Source organism: Labrus mixtus, chromosome 10 (assembly GCF_963584025.1).
Source record: "Labrus mixtus chromosome 10, fLabMix1.1, whole genome shotgun sequence".
NCBI lineage: Eukaryota > Metazoa > Chordata > Actinopteri > Labriformes > Labridae > Labrus > Labrus mixtus.
The window spans coordinates 20,994,781-21,016,045 of NC_083621.1; the positions used below are offsets into that span (position 1 = coordinate 20,994,781).

The 21,265-nt window shown below is 40.1% G+C and overlaps 2 protein-coding genes across 3 annotated transcripts in view; both read left to right on the forward strand.

The window, feature by feature from the left end:
* anxa6 (annexin A6) overlaps positions 1-21,265 on the forward strand; it is a 165,893-nt gene that overhangs the window by 89,364 nt on the left and 55,264 nt on the right. The gene's annotated exons all lie outside the window — the stretch shown is intronic.
* Positions 1,225-19,455, forward strand: tspan17 (tetraspanin 17). Of its 2 annotated transcripts, none has more exons than XM_061048719.1 (8): positions 1,225-1,777; positions 10,082-10,132; positions 11,880-12,026; positions 12,758-12,928; positions 13,448-13,573; positions 15,779-15,826; positions 17,483-17,599; positions 17,837-19,455. In XM_061048719.1, the coding sequence occupies exons 1-8, from the start codon at positions 1,691-1,693 to the stop codon at positions 17,900-17,902; spliced, it is 813 nt and encodes a 270-aa protein (XP_060904702.1). In that variant the 5' UTR covers positions 1,225-1,690; the 3' UTR covers positions 17,903-19,455. The 2 variants fall into 2 exon arrangements, with proteins under 2 accessions (XP_060904702.1, XP_060904703.1); XM_061048720.1 differs by lacking the exon at positions 1,225-1,777 and adding an exon at positions 2,160-2,511.

Genomic DNA, 21,265 nt, shown 5'->3' on the forward strand with positions numbered 1-21,265 from the left:
GTCCCACACATCTGCCCCTTGTCCTTTTACTGATTACTTTATGATGACATGTAATGGTAAAACACTTTAAGCACAGAATCAATTACAATTTTTGTAGACTTATTTCACTGTCAGTGCAACAAACTAAACATTTGTGGCAATAGTTTGGAAACTGACATGTACCCAAAGCAACCCTGGAGGGTACAAAGGAAAGCAAAGCCCCATTTATCACAGGTTCATAGACTGCCATCTGTAGTTCAAATGGAGGAACACGGTTTTAACTCATTGTTTTAATAAAACTGATTTCTGAAATAAACATTGTACATATTTCTAATGTCTGAGATCATTTGAATAGTTTATCACAAGATCAAAGTCTGACAATATATTCTGCAAGAAATACAGCAATCAAAAAATCTGTAAATGAAAGGTAAGTAAGTAACCCTGCTTCAAATTAAGTAAGTCATTCCTGAAGGTCCCCTTGTTTTCAATTGCATTCTAGTTGACCTTGACTCCTCATTTTTTTATTTCCTGTTTTTTGTAAGATTACTCTGTTTATGGTATTCAATCTTTGCCATTGTTTTGTTCTCATGTTTCATTTTATGCAGTATCTTTGTTTGTAGAAGCTCTTGGTCTTTTACTGGGATTGTATTTCAATTTGAATGTTTCTCTTGTTTTACAGAACTTTGTTCAATACGAGTTGTTGTACTGTGCTTTAGAAATGAACTTGACTTATCTGGATACTCACATCACTTCATGCATCCCAGGATCTCAACTCATGTGATTCTGGCACAGCTGCATTGCTGAGGGGGAAAAGGTGATATCTCTGTGTTAGATATCACACATATCATTCAACTCAATTGCAAAGGGGACATAAAGTCAGCAGCTTTACAGTAGGTTTTTTAGATCATTATCTACAACTGTATTCATGCTTTATTTTGTTAGCAGATTTGTATTTCAAAATATTAAGTACAATGTATCATAAAAAAAATTGGCTACTTCTGTACATTGTGGTGGAATATTTCTATTGGTTCTTTTTTCTTAAATATAATGTCTTCTGAACTGAATTATTAACATGCTACACATCTGTATATCATATATATATACTTCACTTACCTTATCATAGTAATGCTGCCTTTCCTTATTGTGTTGTGAATAGAGAAAACCTTTACTTTAGACACGAGAGGCCGCTCTTGAGGTGAAAAGGGTGAGAGGCAGCTGAGTGGTTTTCCTCGTTTGACAGCAGGGGCTTGTTTCACAGCACAAAAACAACAAGGATGAAGATTTCAAGCGACGATGATGTAACAGACATAACCGAGGGGATGTTTAGGTTGCAGAAAGGCCATCAGCGTTGTCCCTCTTCCCCGCTGCGCTGCGCTTCAAAATAAACGCCAGGAGGCTTGAATATCGACTGCACTGCAGATGAATGTCTGTGCCTTTTCGTGCCCCTGCATTTGTTGTTGTTAGCTGCTCATGCTAACCATAGAAGTTGCGAGCTAGCTGGCCTAGCAAGCTCATGGTTAGAGCGAGAAGAAAATTAGCCTCATATGTTTGATTTACTTAATATTGTCCGGCGAGTAAACTCGGCGTTGTGTGGCTGATGGAGCCAACAAGTATTGGCGCCAGTAGTCCAAGAACTGCAGTTTTTAATCTTTTTAAATACAATCCGTAGTAAGGTTTGTTACCTTAGCTAGCTGTTCAGTTAGCCACCACTATGAGTAGAAAACACCATCATTTAAAAGGAGCAGAAGTCAGCTGCTGCGTCAAATACTTCTTATTTGGATTTAACATTTTATTCTGGGTAAGTGAAAACAATCATTGAATCGGTTGCATGTTGATATTGTGAGGGAAAAACAACCAAAATATGCTCACTGGAGTCTTATTTACATTCTGGCAAAGTTATCTTAAGGCGAATTTAAACTTTAATTGAGTCAACAAAGAAAAGTTCATCATAAGTTTTGCCACATGTTGTTTTATTACATGTTGTTTTAATACATGACAGATGACCTCTTTCATTGACTGTCCCACAGAAAGTTAGTTATTTTTGAAAAAGAAAAACAGGGATCTGGACTTTTATTCATTAAAAGTTAAGCTACTTTTAAAAGTTAACTTACTTATCACTACTTTAACATTTTAGTTGAAGATTATATATTTTATTCTGAAGTCCTTTTTCATTGTCAGCTTTTCCTGTCATGAATGAAACACGATTGCTTAATAGTGGGCAGCAGATCACTTTAAATCGGCTTAGTTAAGTTTCGGTTTTGATTGTAAGTCAGAGGAAGAGCATGATAAAAGTGCGCTGATGTTAGTCCCTCTGTTTGATTTGGCAGTAAAGATTATTATCATCGAGTTTGAGTTAATATTTGTCTCGTCTGGCTTTTCAACCACCAACCGTAGTAACGCTTGCTGTGTAGTTAGCTCTTGAGTTAGCCACCACTATCCTGTGGAAAAATGGGCAGAAAACGTCGTTTTAATGCGGCCGAAGTCAGCTGCTGCCTCAAATACTTCTTATTTGGGATTAACATTTTATTCTGGGTGAGTAAAATCTGTTTTAGTACCGTTTGCGTGTCGAAACGACCGTAATGATGCTACCTTAAAGTTGTATGATATTAGGGCAAAGTTAGCATAGCACTGTTGTTTGGTAGCTTTAAGTCAATTGAGTCCACTATAAATGTTTTTTCTTGTCCTGTCATGTTGCTGCTGTTGTTGTTGTTGCTGCTGCTGCTGCTGCTGCTGTTGTTGTTATTGTTGTTCTTTTCATTTGCTGGTAATTTGCATAACATATTGACTCACCTTAGCTTCTGTCCCAGAGGAAGTTAGTAAGCAAAGAGATGACAGAAAGTAGTGAAGGTCGGTGGAGATGTTTATTTAGCAAATAAAAGTGCATTTGTTAACATGACATTTACTTCTTTTCTTATCTTATAGTCCTTTTGTAATTGTATGATGTGTAGGTGCAACAGTTCCTTTAATTAAATACATTTTTTTTATAATGCCGAGTATATCAAGTAATTTAAATTCCTCCCTTTGAGAGTCAGAAACTTTAATCTTAAATATCCTGGACTATTAAAACCTGGAAACTGGAAAATGAGCCACCGTGTTGTTTATGTTTACTTTAACTGTGAAATATGTACGTAAACCAGTCAACAAGTTGTTCAGACACGAGTGCAATACTGATACAAAGATGGATAACATTATTGTTGAGCCCCAGACACACTGTAATATCTACACTGTTCAATACCACATTGTATATAGTTATATTTTTCATATATTCAATTCCCTGTGCTAGTACAAAGCATGTTATTCTTCAGATACTCTTACTTGGTACTTATTGTTTATCATTTACGATTGTCTGTAAGAGAAGCTGGTAGAGGAAGATCGTTGCTGATGTTAGTTCGTCTTCCTGCTCTGGCTTGGCAGTAAAGATTAGTACCATTGTGTTTGAGAAATGGCAGTCTCATCTGTATTGTTTGACCAGTGGCAATTGAGCCCACATCTCCCTTACAACAGCCCCGCTCTCTCCATCAATCTTTATCCCTCCTCAGTCTGAAAAGTTCCTCTGTTCAGTCTGCTTCACCCCTCCCTTCTTCCCCTTCTGCATTGCCTCTGTGCGGCTGGCATAATATAATGTCTTTGGGTGAAGGAATGGCGTGTCTGTGGCCCCAGAGGGTCTTCCCACCACACTGTTGGAGGGAAAAGGCCAGATAGGCCTGAATACCACCCAGCCCTCCTCTTTTCAAAGCACCCTTTTCACTCCCTCCAATACTATGGTGCTCAGTCTCTGCAGGAAACCATTGTCTCTCTCACTCGCACACCCAAAAACGCACAAAGAGGGCTGGTGATAACAAAGACTGGGGGGAGGAATGGGTGTATTTCAGTATTTTCTTCCCCTCGTATGTTTTAGCTGACGACGGCACATGGCATCCACATGCAACTGGCTCTATTCCTCCCCTTTAAGTCACAGCCTCTTCTTTCCTCAACAGCCCTCTTACAAATGTATTGGTATCATAGGGTGTTTTTTTTTCATGAAACTGAGATGATATGAATAGCCAACATGCCCAAAGCAGGATATTTTATTTAAAGACAGCTGCACAAATACATTTTTCAGTAAGGTTTTCAAATGAAAAGTGCTCTTTAATTCAATTTGACTGAGCAATCATCGAGGAAATACTGAGTCATAGGGCGATAGTGATTTGTCTGACTCATATTGGGCTCTTTCAGACTGTTTTGCCATCAGGCCAAGCTAACAGTCCTGTGTCTAGGCTCTTTGTGAAACTGCAGAACAAGCTCCAGCTCGCCGGCTGTTTCCGTTAATAATCACAAGAAGATGTTTTGCTCTTGTCTGTGTGCTGCGAAACCGCATTTGACAGACAAGCTGGTGCATTGCCGAAATGGAGAGAGATGAGGTTTATTCTCCACAAATCAGCTCATTTGTCTTTCCTACAGTGAGCTTGTCAGGCTCAAAATGCTGCCTAAATTGAGACAGAATGCTTGTATGACCCTAAACATTGTGAACAAAATGCAGCTTTAAACCAAGTGTCTTTTTCTCTGTGTGAATTCTTCCAGTGCCCTAACTCTGTTGACACATAGGTAGTCGCACTCAACAACAACAACAACAACAACAACAACAATACCTTCCCTCGACCGTACAACACACACATTCATCACAGGCACTTAATTAATCATATTTTCTGCCTGAGCTGCTGAAATGTTTGGAGGCCCTGCATGCTGTAATTAAGAGCTTGTTAAGCTGTAACCCAGTTGCTGAGTTGGTTGGATTCAGTCAGTGTATTATTAGCCAGCTACAGCTCAGAGTGTATGCTCACATTTGGCACCTAAATGCATGTTGGGTGATAACATCACAGGTAGATGGCTGTGAAGAATGAGGTGTGTAAATGCAGCTATTTGGTGACCCGCCACTCAAGCCACAGTTTAAAGGTTGATTGATTTGTCCACATACTTTAAAGCGGCTCTAACTGGATTGGAGGGAAGCATTGTAGATTTATACCTGAAGGTGAAAAATAAGTGTAAAATCAATTGATCAACACTTTAAACGTTTATATTTTTTCAGACAATTTTTCAGGTTGGATTCTTATTTTGTATTTTTGGAATCATTGATCATACAAATCAAGAACTTTTTATTATAACACCCTGTGCTCTGTGACCCAATGTCACCTATTTTGATGTCTTCTCTCTGAGGGAAAATATTAGCTTTTGGTTCTATTTGCTGTTTCCCTCAGATCCGTGTCAATCGCAGTCTGTCTCAGTTGGGGTCTACACTATATCTTCATGTATATCTGGCTGCAAGAAAATGGCTTTGAACAGGACTTAAACTTCTCTGGATTATAGACTCAGGCTCAAGTGTTCAAAGTCCAATTCAGCCTGACGCATTTCAGCCCTGAAACTGACTGTAGTTACATGCTGTTGCAGTTAATCAGCCAAATGAATATATAGATTTTTCAGTAACAAGTGTAGAGAAGTGTGAATGCGGTGAAGTATTGCCTTGATGTGGTATCAGAGGAACTGTTGGCCATGCTGCTGATATCATATCATCAAGTTTCACACGGACGGCCTGTATTAGAAATTCTGATTTTCAGGGAGTCATTGAAAGGGCAGTCATCACACTCGAGTAAGTCTACACCCTGTGCGTGTGTGTGTGTGTATGTGTGTGTGTAACCAGGCAGCGTGGAGCCTGGTTTGTCTGCTAGTTAGTCGAGGTTAATGGGATCAGCTGGCTTAGGGAGGCATCTCCTCAAGTGTTGATAATCTGTCTGTCCACATGGCGAGAACCCCCCCCCCCCCCCCCTCTTCCTCAAGGGACACATCTTCAGCAGCACTTGACAGAGAAATAACCAGGGTGCTTGATTTGAATAATGAACACATATACAATGACATCTAGTTCTAGATTTTGTCTATTCGCTCTGTGATAAAACATAGAAGTACAGCGATAAAAGCACAGGAATTAAATAGAGTGATAAGAATTTACAGAAGAAAGGAAAATAAATTACATACCAGAGCAGGTGAGATTTAAAGAAGCAAATCCTGAGGGGCTTTTAAAACATCTTACCTCCAAAGAAACAAAAGCATGAGGTATAAAGTAAGCAAGTACAAACAAGGACACACAGTATTGTGTTTTTTTAAGAAAAAATATGTACTTTATTAATCCCCTTGGGGAATTTTGCTTGTTTTTATGGCTTAATTGTTGAGGGACACCAGAAGATTTATGCGGTCCTCTGTGTAAGATTTAACTTGAGTGTTTACCTACTTCTACGGAGGGAAAATAACACATACAGAGTTGCACTTTGATTGCAGTGATAGAGTTTAGCACAGGTAGGTAGGCTACTAGTGTATTTCATATCCAGGGACTTTTATTATTGCTTCCCAAATTACACTGTGGTAAAATTAAATAAAAAGGAATGTGAGCTCTATACAAAGACAGCCATAGTAGATAGGTTTCAGTGTGCTCACTCAGGGTGTATTCACACCTGAGCCCTAACAAAATCTGTGCTCTTCGTTGGATAGTTTGTTTGGTTTGGGGTGGTGTGAAGGCTCAAACAAACTCTGTTGAGGACGGTGAGCTGAAGGTGAGAAAGCTTTCTGTACCAAAGGGAAGTGAACCAAAATGCAGTTCATTGTAGGTTGAATTTGGCCTTCTGTATCAACGTCTTTATAGGTCTGCCTAGCGTGGCTAATGTTACCAACCTTCAGTCCTCCTAACAGGTTAACATGCCTGTGCGTGTGCTAAGTGTGGTTTCTCATCATTCCGGTTGATATGCCAGTTATACCTTAATCTCCAAAATACTGACAAACTGCGCCGCGCTATTGGATGCCATTCTTCCACTGTCCCGCTGTCTACTTTCAGGTCATGGGCCGGTTGGCTGTAGCCACTGACCAGCGCTACAGCCGTAACTAGTGACTGGTGGCACTGGCTACGGTACACAACATTTGACAGGTTTTGGTGCGCTTGACAAAGTGCAATCTGAAAGCAAATCGAACCAAAAGAAAAATGCAACAATGTTGCAACTTCACCCCTGAATCGCACAACCGGAGGTAATATGTGAAAGTGACCTTAGTCACATTCCCTCCAGTCCAAACCTTATCGTATCAGAAGGCTGGTTTTCAAATGGGACTTTAAAATTTGCGCAGAAAATACTTTAAAAAATGTTTTTTTATTAAATAGGCAAATACACAATGGCAGATGATTGACTTTACAATCAAGTACTTTGTTAAGCTACATTTTAGTTGTGATTTTAAGTCTGGATCAGGTTGAGTCTTCTCTGTAAAGGGTCAAATCTATTATTTGTTCCAAAAACAAAGTTGATGGAAGTATTGCCTGACAGAGAAAGAGATTCAGAAATGCTGGAAGAAATAGTAAATCAAAATGACAGGCTATCAGGCATGGATGCCTCAAAGCTGTCTCACTTTTAATGCTGCCTTCGAGGTCGCCTCAAGCTATGACAGTGGGAAATGCAAGTTGACACGCATTGAAGTACTTTTGACCGAAAATAACAAGAAAATATAACAGACGTACTTTTCTGGTTCAGCGTCTGGTCGGTGTTTTTTATTTTAGATGCACCAGAGTGAAGAAGTAATGTTTTTTTTTTTCTCTACCTAGTTTATTGGACTGTTCAGAAGAAGAAACTTGAAAGCTGGGAAGAGAGAAGTGAAAAGAGGCCGCACTGAACTGTCATGGTGTCCTGTAATTGATTATACGAACATCAGAATTAATTGTTTAATTCTAGGTGTCTATGATTTTTTTTGTTGACTTCTTACACATAAGCAGTTTAGCACCTAACGTGAGTCTGAATCAGTATTGATTGTTGTAGTTCTGATACCACTGTATATTTCTACTTTCCCTAACAATGCTTGAAGCACTTAAACACAGCTCTAGATTCTGGGGATGGTCCAACTTAAACCTAGGTTCTTTTTAATCATTAGGGTTGTAATAATGCATTCATGGTAGACAAATTAATATCTTCCACATGGTCATCTTAAAGATCTGCTTCTATTTCGAAAACTCGATGGCTCGTCATCATGTTAGGGTTAGTCGTTCTTAGTGGGCCTGCTACTTTTACAAATAAAAATCCCCCATCCATATTGACGTTGCAGAATCTCCTTATTTCCGCCTTAATGTCTGAGTAATGTTGGAAACAGAAATTATTATGCAGCCCACAGAGCAGTCATGTTGAGTGATTACTTGGCATCTCGTTTTTAGAATTCAGACCACTTTGCTGCACACGGGGGCCACTTCCTTCTGATAACCTCTGGGGAATTTTAAACTCTAAAGGGCTGCTTTAATGCAACATCACTTTTTTGGCTATGTTTGTCCTGTATGGAAAGAAGATGCAGGTGCAGTGTGGCCATCAGGTTTTCTCAAGGTCACTCCTTTGTGGGCTGCGTCTATGGCTCCCAAGGCTCTGATTTGAAAGTAGTGAGAGTGAGAAATTGCGGCCAAAAAGTCCTGCCCTGTTATATAACACATGCAGGTGTTGTGCTGTCCCAAAAGTATCAGGGAGCTTGATGCTGTGACATCCAGACATCATTATTTTCCTTTAAAATAATTAAGCCCAACTGTGTGCTACCACATACTGCAAACTGAACTTCTATCAAATACAAAGTAGGTACTATCTGTGGACATAAAATACATACATTAAGATTTCTGATATAAAAACTGTTACTGGGTTTTGCATTTAGTTTTCAAGAAGACTAGAGGAGATTTGCTTTGATTTATAGTTGTAGTCAATGCAAGTCTATGATTAACCATGATTCAATTCTTGCATTTGATAATCATCCAAAATATACAGTGACACATTGAGAAAAATTATACTTTTGTAAGAAATGTGTAATTAGTTCCACGCACTAAAGTGAGAGTTGTTTACTACAAGTTTTTTTCCATCCAGGTGGATTGTTTAGACTCACGGGATAAATTGTTTAATACTCTGTCAGTCTAATCTCTTCTACCTGATCTCCGCCTCGCTGCATAGCGTGACTCTTCCTGCGTGTCACTTTCCCAGCTGAAGCCACTGCACGCTTCACTACAACCACTGGCGTAGCTCACAGGCCAGCCCTTCAGCAACCCCTCACAGCAGCTGTTGTTGTTTGGCATACTGTCACATTGTTGGGCTTGTTAAGCAGGCTGACGGATTGCCATCAGTTTACCTGTTTCTCCAGATTTAATCGGCTTCCCAGTGATATGATTTACCCCCCATTTCATTGGGACTATTATATTTCAGACTCTGCCTGAGCAAAGTTCATTACCAGCTTAAATCTCTGCAGAAGTACTTTTTGTGTTAGTGGAGAAGTGTATCAGACAACATTATTTGAGCAAAACAAAGCTGCATGGTAATGTGAATTTTAACACAGTCTGGTCAGAATAATCCTGAATGCTTATTGTTGTGTCTTTTAGTTTATTTTTTTTATATTATACTTTTATATATAAGTATCATTGCCATTCGAGTGTATCACCCAAAGCTTTTTTAGTCTGTTTGTTTGAACTGTAAGCTAGCTCCATGGGGCCCGAGGCTAATACTGGAGGGATTTTCCTTAATTCGAAGGATATCAGATCCTCCAACCTCTTAAGCAGCCCGGTGCAATGACTCTCACCTGTAGTAACCTGCAGTTGTAATCATTTACTCTGTCCAGAGCAAGTGAAAAGAATTTGGTGTGGGTTACAGACAGTATAAGCACATTTGATCAGTTAGCTTAATTCTATAACTGATGAAGATCTTCATGTCCGTTTTACTCGCTACTGGTTTTATTTTACTATTTGTGTTTGGCTGTGCTTGCTGATGTGAGTTAGGTTGTAAGGAATATGTTTATCAGAAAATATGTAACAATCAAAGGTTAACATCTTTAACAGTCCAAATCAAGGACAGTTGTTTGGTTTGCTTTTACATGTTGTCATGGAGACAATGTTGTAAATCAAATGTGATTAAACCGCACCCAAGCTTCCGAGATAGGAGTTTTTTCCAATGTAAATGTGTCTCATAAAGTCCCCTTTCTCTAACTTTAATCAATGGTTTATTTGATTTAACCTGATTTGATTTGATTATTTCACTCTTACTTTCAGTCTTACAGCAAAGTCTCCTCTGTGTGCTTTGTCTTACAGTTACTCGGAGCAGCATTCTTGGGCATAGGCCTGTGGGCATGGGCGGAGAAGGTAGGTATAAACACATGCACACAAACACACAGTGTTACAGCATAGCTAAGATTCTTCTCCATATTCTGGCAGGAATGAGCTGGTAGTATAATTCACGAGGCAGACCGGAGATGAAAACAAAGTTTTTTTGAGAGAGGTGCTGTTGAAAGTGAACTCATCCCGAAATGCTTTGTAGCACTTAAAGGCATATTGCTTGGTAATGGTCTTAGTAAACATGTCCTATGAAATGAATTATGTTGAGGCAGCTTTAGTTAAGATGTGTGACTGTTGAAGTCATGCTGAGTCAATATGTTTTTTTTTTCTAGTTGTTGCACAAGTTAACAGAGGCCTAAAATGGGCACACAAACAAATAGAGAGCTGCAGGACCACAACTCATTTGCCTCACTGCTATCAACAAGTAAATGCCTCACATTTGCCTGCAAACTGGTTACTCTTTATCTTCCAGTGGACTAGCTACAAAGGCCAGGTATTGCTCTCAACCTCTTGTACAGTGGCCATTTTTAAACTCCAACCAATTGAGAAAGCAGTCAATTTGTTCATTAATTATCAAGAAGTTGTACCAGTCCATTGAACAAATGCTGCTCCGGCGTGGAAACATGTACTGATTAGTAACGTCTTGGTCCTGAACTCTGTGCAAATAGGCCTGCATTGGAGTACCTCAGTGGAACAGCGTGAATAATTTAAAGGGATTAGGCCCAATGATGAATAGTGGGTACTGGAAAGGCATATTAGTGAGTTTTGGTCTCAGTGACTAAGATGATTAATTTCCTGCCGGCTGCGTTCTTCCAGACTTGTTTATTGTCTCAGGGCCTTGTGCTTAAATTCAAATGAAGGCATTTTATTCTGCACCATAAAAAAAAAACATAAGCATGCAGTTATAACTCTGTCCTATAGAAGTCCTTCAGCTCAGCACAGTGGGAGCTTAACTTAAGTAGGGTGAGATCCCGGATTCCTGGGCTTTAGCTGCAAGTGTTTGACATGTGCACTGAACGTGACGATCAAACAGCCTGTCAGGTTCCAGAGCAGTTGCCTACATTTACACAAAGTAACACTGGTGGGATCCCTCTCAAGATGGTGAGAAACATGGAAAACATAATGAGAAATGGTGCATGAACCAGAACATACTTTAGATTCCACATGCATGTTAGGTACTATCCTTTGATATTAACACATACTCCAGTAGGTCCACTATTTTTGTATCAAGCTGTAATGTATGCTAGGGTTAGAGAGAAATTTGTAAGAGTGAGGCATGATGCAGGAGAGAGACTTGACAGGAAAATATGTTGGATGCACTGTGGCCTCGGGCTGTGAGGGCAGGATATGCAGAAAGGAAGGGCAGATGTCTGTTTGGGAATGTTTGCAGAAGGCTCAGAGCTGTGCCTCCTCTGATCAATGTAACCAGTTTTGAAGGCTGGATACAGAAGAGGAGGAAAGAAACATTAAACGTCGTTTAAACAAACAAACATCAAGGGACGTTGATTTATTTTTTTAGAAAGCTACAAACTGATTATATAAGACAATTCAAATAAAACAACAGCATTGTCTTTCTATCTCTGGACAGAGCTGCCCCAGCTTGCCTCTTAGCTGTGGCATTAGTCAAAATCCGTCTTTTGAGTTCTTGTCAAGGTTATTCGTGTTTTTGTAGAGTGAGAAATGTCGCTGGGAGTTTGCTGGAGAGACAGTGAGGATTGATTTTTGAAGTATTCAAATTTAACCCCTCTCTTTTGTCTGTCTCCCTCTCCCTCAGGGTGTGCTGTCCAATCTGTCATCCATCACAGACCTGGGGGGCTTCGACCCAGTATGGCTCTTTATTGTTGTCGGAGGGGTCATGTTTGTCCTCGGCTTCGCTGGCTGTATTGGAGCGCTCAGAGAGAACACCTTCCTACTTAAATTTGTAAGTCAGAGCCCGTACACGGAGCACAGACACCATTTCAACCACTTCACGCCCCCTTAGATTTGCAGTTCACACCAGAGCTGAGGCTGTCGGAGCTGCAAGTATCACTTACGTGACTCATTCATGCCGGATGCTATGGAAAAATGCATTGCACAAATATGTGTAATAACTGAACATGGCCTTGTTTAATCAGGCCATGATCAGAATCCCTGAACTGTGCCTCCTTATAAGCGATCAAAACACATTCTCCCCAACATGTCTTTTCCTAGCTTTAAGTTACTCCAAAGCCCAACACCATTCTGGGAGGTTTATTTGTGTTCAGCTTTATTGATAATAACATGTGACTGATGGAGACAAACTTGCCTTGTTGCTGGCTGTGATTCTGAGTAGCTATTAACTCTAGCCGATGTCCATTAGCAGCAATAAGTCAGGCGTCAGAGTGAGGAGCTAATGTGGCTGTTGTGCATTTATCATTAGCCCCTTCTCCTGCATTTACTGTAAACGGATGATATAACGGTACCCCTGGGACTGCGGCTGTTGTTGCCGCACTTTCACTCAGCATACCAGCAGAGGCCTCACTGCCAGACCCTCAAAGGGACTTTTCATCAGAGCTGTTTTCCTTTAATTCTTAAAAGAATCAAACAGAATTCTCTTTGGCACACCCAGATTCTCTGAAGTAACATATTTATTGTCTTCTATTTGTGTGTTTGTGTGCATCATATACTCCCCAGTTTTCTGTGTTCCTGGGTTTGATCTTCTTCTTGGAGCTGACTACGGGGATCCTCGCCTTCGTCTTCAAAGACTGGATCAAAGACCAGCTCAACTTTTTCATCAACAACAACGTCAAGGCATACCGCGATGACATCGACTTGCAGAATCTCATTGACTTTGCCCAAGAATATGTGAGTCAACACATAATGACTTAAAATGTTGTAACACTAATGGTTAAAATAAATCCAACTCCCCTGTTTTTGAGCCAGAAAAAGTCACTCCCTTCTTTTGATATTTTTTTGTTTTTATGAGTTTGAACAGGGATCTTATATCCTCTCAGTTCTGGCCAGACAGGAGAATTAGTCAGCCTCTGCCATTGTGTAGTAAATCTCTTGATTAATGTGATTGTATTCCCCTCAAATGATTATCCAATTATATGAATGAAGCAGTTTAGATAATTAGCTCCCGTGTGTAAACACCGGGCTCTGCCATGATGTACTGTAAAGGCGATTACATCCACTGTTGTCTTGCCATTTGTGTCTCACTATTTGTCACCGCTACCCGACACAGTAAGCTGGCTGCCCACCCAGGCTGACCTGAGTCATGCTCTAAAGAGCTGATTCAAGACCAGATCAGAGGAAATAAATCTGTCACTTAAGCAGAGCTGGCTGTTTAATCTCTCCCTGTTGTTGCTGCTGCTGCTGTCTCAGTGGTCATGCTGTGGAGCTCATGGGCCCGACGACTGGAACCTGAACATCTACTTCAACTGCACTGAGCTGAACCCCAGCAGGGAGCGCTGTGGAGTCCCCTTCTCCTGCTGTGTCAAAGACCCTGCAGTAAGTTATTCAATGATTATAATACAGGAGAAATCTTAAATCGTTATATACATTGTTAGCTTAATTCTTAATCAAGACAAATCACTGAGCTGTTGCTAAGACTTAATACAAAAGTGTAGACACGACTTGATTGCAAAATTCTTTTCAAAATTTTACTGCTTTTTAAACAATGAAAATGGATTTAGAAAGTGCTTGAAACAGAAAATAAAATATACATATCTTCCTTGTTGTGGATCCACACTCTTAAGTCCATCAAATAACTTGTTGTTATCTCTTCTGAAACCAACAAAAATCTGAATGACCCAGAGACTTTTTGGAAAGTCATGAAATCCTGTTCTGGCCATGTGTCAACCAGTCATGTTCCACCATACATAGATTTTTGCATCCTGACTGACAAATCAGCCATGCTTAATTGTTTTAATGAACAATTTATCTCGGCTGGCTTTTAATTTTACTCCTTACATGCTGAATGGGCAAAGTCCGATAAAAATTATGAAAATGCTTCTCTGGCACCTGAGGTTGAAAGTCAACTTACTGATCATCATTTTCAATATATGCCAGTGTCTACCACTGAGGTGCAGAGAGCATTAAAGAAACTGGACTCTAGAAAATCAGCAGGTCCTGATAAACTTGAGCCATTCTTCCTCAAATTGGCTGCTGTTTTTATTGCTGAGACTCTTTCATATATTTTTAATTTGAGTCTTATGTGTCTTAATGTGTCTTAATGAAATCCCAAAAGTTTGCTTTGTTCTTCCCCTGTTAAAAGGAGGTGAACCTTCAAATTTGAACAATTACAGGACAATTTCAAAGCTTTGCATTCTGGCAAAAGTGTTTGAAAAAATCGTTAGTGATAAACTGAAGGACTTTTTGGATGCTAATAATGTCCTATGTAAATATCAGTAGGAAACAGCATAGCACTGTTACAACTGCTTTTAAGGTTTTAAATGACATTATTAGAGCAATAGATTGTAAAAAATATTTGTGTTGCTCTATTTATCGATCTGTCAAAAGCATTTCATACAGTTGATCACAGATTATTGATCAAGATCCTCAATCAAATTGGCGTATCAAATCAAGCAGCATCCTGGTTTAGCAACTATCTGTCCAACAGAATGCAATGACTGCAAATGGCAGGATCCATCTCTTCCTCTTTAGAGATCTCAAATGGGGTGCCCCAAGGCTCGATTTTAGGACCTATTTTATTTTCCATTTTTAATAATAACCTGTTTGAAAATTTGTGGAATGCCATGTATCACTTTTATGCCGATGACACGGTCATCTATTGTTGTTCAACATCTGTTGCACAAGCTTTTGAGTTTCTGCAGTCAGCATTCAATGTTGTCCAGTCTAGTCTGAAAGAACTAAAGTTGGTCATAAACAATTGTAAAACAAAGATCATGTTGTGACTGTGAGCTGTCTTTTAAAGTACATATTGCCAAATTGGCCTCTAAACTCAAGGTAAAGTTAGGATTTGGTACCTAGGCTAAATGTTTACAGTCATTGGACACGGTGTATCACTGTGTCTTTAGATTTGTAACTGGTTGTAGACGCCTTACTCATCACTGTGACCTGAATCAAAATCTAATTGCCATCCTTGAAGTTGCACAGGTATATACACTGGCTTAGTCTTATTTGTGAAGCTCTTCTTGGTTTAGTTCCTTCGTATTTATGTTCATACCTCCAAAGAACCAGGAGATAGACTAACTTAAAGCAGACAGTTCCTCATATGTGGTCCTGTTTGCCCTGCAGTGATTGTATTATCTGTTGATTTACTAAAGGATTTATAGTATAGAGAGCGGCCTGGTGTTGTTAGGGTGGCAGGTCTTTGCTATACAGGGAAAATGGTTTCATGATAGTCAAGAAAGTTTTTATCTGAGCATCCCTCAGGAACATGGGATTGCTGGTTCGGGGCCTTTTTACTTGACTATGTTACCACACCATGCCTTGTGTTCCTGGGATGATAAACTCTAAAAAGAGTGTTTAGTTTTGCTGCCCCCTCTGCATGGAACTTTCTCCAAAATGACTTGAAACTAGCAGATCTCATTTCTCTCAAAGCCTTTGGCTTGATCTTTATAGACAAAAAAACGCATGTATGTGTACATATCTATTTTTCCTGAAATCTGTCAGACTTCATTCACCATCTCTAACACTAAGACTAGAAGCTGAAGGTTCTGAGGTTCTGACATGTTTGTGTTGCTCTTGCAGGAGGATGTCATCAACACGCAGTGCGGCTATGATGTTCGACTTCAAGGGGTTCGTATCCTCAGACACATTTCTACCACTTCTGTTGATCTCTGCACATCCCTATAGCCTTGGTTATGTTTTACTGCACTCTCCAGTTATTCTTTTTTTTAAAGACCTTTCTGTCTGAAAAATGAATATTACATGTTATGATATGTTTCAAATGAGCCTAAATCTTTTTTTAAAGTCCTATTCAATTATAGCAGAACCAATTCTCATTCATATTAGAGTCAGAGGCAGGAACGGGGCATGATTGGCAGACAGTGTCAGCTGTCTGGCTGAAATGACATAAGCTTCAGAGTGGAATTACTCCTGAGGGCGCGTTGATTGACACGCGGCAGACCAGTTTGATTGAAACAATCTAAGCTGTTGTTTGAGGCTAGAGTGTTGATCTGCTATTATTCACCTTGATTGCTACTCTCAATCCATATTAGACATTGATTATTGATTGAAATAGAACTTTGGAGTCCTAATAAGATTTTAATAGCATTTGTACTTAACATTTAAAAAAATACCAAATGTACTGTGGAACAGTTGGCCGACACATGGAGATATGAGATGCAAAGGGTTAAATAGCACACAGGCTACTCTGCATGCTTCTTGCCTTTAATAACAGATTGTTCTTCTAACAGGGGTAATTAGGCTCCAGTTATAGCCTCGAGAGAAGCCTTACTACACTCTGTAATTGGCGACTCGCTGGGTTATGCCAGTCCGTTCCTTTTTCCTCTGTGTGTGGGTGTGGTGGTTACAACTCACTGCACTGCAGTCAGAGAGATTGCTGTTGCTAGGCACACTGCAATACAGTGAACCACCTGCCACTGAGTTGGTATGAATTAATTTTCTCTCCATGCTCTATGCTGATGCCCTGGCTGTTGACATTTTTGCTGGAACTATCAGTGACGTGCACAAGTTCCTGTGCAGCTTGTTAGTGGAGAGCAGGCTGGGAAAAGAGGAAGAGCAGCAGACATGGGGAGGACAGCAGCAAAACAAAGAGAGAGGGCTGAAATAGCTTCAGAGGAAGTCCAGAGCCTGAACAACATAGTGTTTCCTGCTATTTTATTGGCCGAAAAGGGGCTCCCTTTGCGTCCCATTGGTTGAAATGCTAGCTTTTAAGATTTCACGAGAGAACAAAGGGTCTGACTGCTTGACTCATCTTGAAGTGCAACAAAGAGAGCATTGTACATACTCATGTTCACACCCATCCCCCCCCCCCCCCCCCCCAAGTTTAGTGTTGTTGCCACTCTAAATTACACCTTTTTTTCCATCTGAAAACACCACATACATCATTGGCTGAATCTGACAGCACAAACAGCCATCTGTCTGGTAACAGGAAACAGCTTCTGCCTGTTGGCTCAGTCCTGACAGGATCCTCTAAGAAAACTGAACACAATGCCTTGATATTCTCCAGACACTGACATGTTGTAATCTAAGAGTGACTCAGCTATCACTCACTCCTCATGCCCTCCACCCAAGTGAAGGAGTCAGTGAGCAAAATGTTATCTGTGTTTTGTTTGTTTTGGCTAACATTAGTCATAGGGCACAGTTGGTATGCTGTTTACGTCATAAAAAAGGGTGATGTCTGCTCTGTGAACTGTTCATTTCAATGCCAGTAAAAAAAGACATGCATTTTCTTAAATATATCTCTAATGTGTTTTTGTTATTAAAAAGGAGCTGGACCGGCAGAAATATATCTATACCAAGGGCTGTGTGGGACAGTTTGAAAGATGGCTTCAGGACAACCTGATTATTGTTGCTGGAATCTTTGTCGGTATTGCACTTTTACAGGTAAGAAAAATGTGTTTATAGACTTTTTGTGTGAGGAAACATTTACCTGAGGATCCCTGGTGCATTTGAAATGAGGTATTTACATACAACTCATACAATGCCTGGGTTCTGATCTTGCATCATCACTGCCATCTAGTGGTGACTACTGATAACAACTCTGAATTAGAGTAGTCTGCTGTAACATGCTGTTGTTTTTCTGTAACTAAAAGTCTAATGTCCTGGTGGTTTCCTCTTCAGATTTTTGGTATCTGCCTCGCTCAAAACCTGGTGAGTGACGTCAAGGCCGTCAAAGCCAACTGGTGACAGGAGAGGAAGTGAAGCAAGGGAACCCCGCCCCTCAGGACCAACAAGGTCAACACAGCACACAAACAGCCCTGTCCGCTAGAGGACGGAGAGCCGAGAACGTTCAACTCAGTCCACATTGCCACTGAGTTAAGCAGCACACATGTACACACAGCATAAAATAAGTTTACCTGCCTGATGATCAGTGACACTTGAACGGGGAGAACAAAAATCCCCACACAAACCAAACAGTCAACACTTTGTTTACCACTCAGCTGGGATTTTAACCCAAATATACAGAGGATGATCCTGCCTACTTCAGTTAGATTCTTCTTTTTTTTCCTATTTCCTCTCATTTTGTTGTTGGACAAGTGTATTTATCTGGGGCACAGTTGCACTCGGACTCCTGTCAGCTAGGAGATTGGAAGATCGAAAATAAGAGACAACAAAGAAACAAAGCAAAAGTGACAACAGGTCCCCTTTTTAGGTGAAGCGTTACATTGTCAATGAGCCAGTCTCCACTCTGCGAGGAGTTGAACATCTCCTCCTACAAACACCCTGTTTTAAGCGTGCTTATCTCCACTTGTTGCTTTAGGGCAAGCGTGGTTGGCTGGCTGGGCGGGAAACAAGAACAAGGAATCCTTTGCGTGTAATATTTTTCCATTGTGACCTTTTTATGACCACTGAAAGACTCCGGACACTGGCTGGTCAAGTCTGCAACTTCAAATCATTTCAGGAGATTGAACTCCAAATGTAAAAAGTGCCATTAATTTTCAGTGACATTTTTGTCTTCTTCTCTTTCTTTACATGGAAATTCTGCTCCCTGCCCCCACTGTACCTCAGGGCCTCCCGAAGATATATGCTTTATGCCACCGGTTAAGAGCATATCTTTATTTTTTGTTCCATCCATATCTGTTGAATTTAGATAGACTAACTTAAAGCAGACAGCTCCTCGTATGTGGTCCTGTTTGCCCTGCAGTGATTGTATTATCTGTTGATTTACTGAAGGATTTATAGTATAGAGAGCGGCCTGGTGTGGTTATGGTGGCAGGTCTTTGCTATACAGGGAAAATGGTTTCATGATAGTCGAGAAAGTTTTTATCTGAGCATCCCTCAGGCACATGGGATTGCTGGTTCGGGGCCTTTTTACTTGACTATGTTACCACACTTGTCTTATATTTTGTCCTTTTGCTTATTGAAATATTTTTTTATAAATAAGATGAGCTCTATTAATACGTTTCTTTCCTGTCCTTTCAAAGACTTTTATTCTGAACTGATTGTTTGACTTCAGCAGGCACCTGTTTATACCTCTTGACCCCTCAGTCAACTGCTATATAGCTTCCTACTTTTGACGTTGTTAGCAGTCCTTATGGAGACCAAATAATATCAGCTGGCCACACGATAACTCTCAAGGTTTTGTCTGGCTTCAATTCTGATTTTTATTAGGAATGCCAAGAACAAACAAATAGCGTTTCTACACAGCCAAAATGTGAATTTATTGTCCTTTCATGTTGGAAGTGCCAGTTGAAATGAGAAATCAAACAAAAAAATTAAAAACGAGAATATCGCTTTTATCTTTGATTCATTGTTTTGTTCTTTGTTTGAGCTTTTCAGTAGAGTAGTGAATACAAGCTTTGTATTTAATATTAGCATCAGCCTCAGTGTAACATGAATGCTGCTTTAACAGAGACTAGAACATTGTTGTTAAGTACAATAACCCAGCTAACAGCTAGTCTCACATTATGGCATTTCAACAGCATGTCATGTTGTTATTGTTTCCATGCTGAGCGGATATTCAGATAATTAGTTATTTCCTCAAGTTTACAAATTGTTTATGTTTCCCTGTTGATGTCCCTCCTCACATTAATATGTCACCGTCCCAGCTTTTCATCTTGTCCATGTTCCTCACAGGATGTATTTGCCTAAATACTGGAGTTCACTTTATAATACTAGACATCAGATACACAGCACAGGCAGGATTTGGGTGGGATTTACTTGACCACACACAGCCTCATATATTCACACACATGCACTTGGCCAAAATAAACATCTTATTAATTGCACAGCAAAGAGGTTGAAAGATAAGTCACATTAATATTCGGTGAACTGGAGACCAAACTTTTCCTGCTTCACAGAGTCTGTCTTCAGAATATATATATATATGTATATACACATATACATAAGACTTGCTTCTGCAAAAGCAACGTATGATCCCCCGCTGTTCGTACATGTCACATGGTGCTTTCACCCACACACATCTTCAAAACGCTACCTTATATGACTGCACCTGTTCCCCGAGCCTGTCATGTAGATGTATTTTTAAACTCTGCCTTGTTTGGAGGGGAAAAAAAGAAAAATGCAAGACAAACAACCGTCATTGGAACTGAGGCATCATGAATAGCAAAGATCCAGTGGAGCACAACACATCTGCACTTAATGACGTCTCACAGTTGAAGTGGATGAGTTTCCATAGGAGGCGCTCTTTCATATCAGCTCTCGAGGTGTAATCAGAGCCTCGAACGAGCAGAGAGGACATGTGTTTTTTTCTCTCCCTCAGATCCAATATAGAAACATTTACAGGATGAAACGGCTCACAGCTCTCGTAAATTCTCAGCCGAAGCTGCCACGTTCGCCTGATGTGAAATTATTTTTGTTTGTTTTAGTTTTTTTTCATCCTGTTTTTCTAAATGTGTGTGGGCCTCTTTGATTTCACTAACTGCTGAAAATCAATCCGTCCCACTCGAGTCGAGAAGATCAGAATGAAACTGGTGCTGTTTTTCTCCAACGTCCAAACCTTACAATCTTCATCTTTTGAAAACGTGTGATGGAACATAAAATGTTTGATTAATTAATTTAACAAATCTTTGAAGTTTTTGTTTTTTGACATTTTTAATCAAATCACCCTTAATTGGAAGTGTCTGCTCAGGCTCTTAAACAACCCGTCCCTGCATTATAAAACACTGAGTGCTTAGACATGCAAGAAGATTTTACGTTGTACGTGCTAAAGCGGACAGCTGATTTCTTTTGAGTGATGCTGAGGATCTGGCTGAAGGCACATGGAGGCCATGGGTGTCAGTTCTGCTGCAGTACAGAGCTGCAGCTCTTAAATAAAAAGCCCTCCTGCTCTCTCTCTCTCTCGCTCTCTGCAGCCACCGTCGTGTCTGAATGGGTATGCCAATAATCAGACAGTCACCTTGGTAATAAGGACAATAAGGCTATAATAATCTCTGATAGCAGCACGGCAGGTTTTTAAACTATTAAGGTGGCTCCCTGCTTGTTTGAACAGCATTGGGTTATTCTGGGTTGTATTTCTTTAATGTGGGGGAAAGGAGGGGGGAAAGAAACAATTCTAATTAGCTTTGTCCTTTATCATAATGGCCTTGC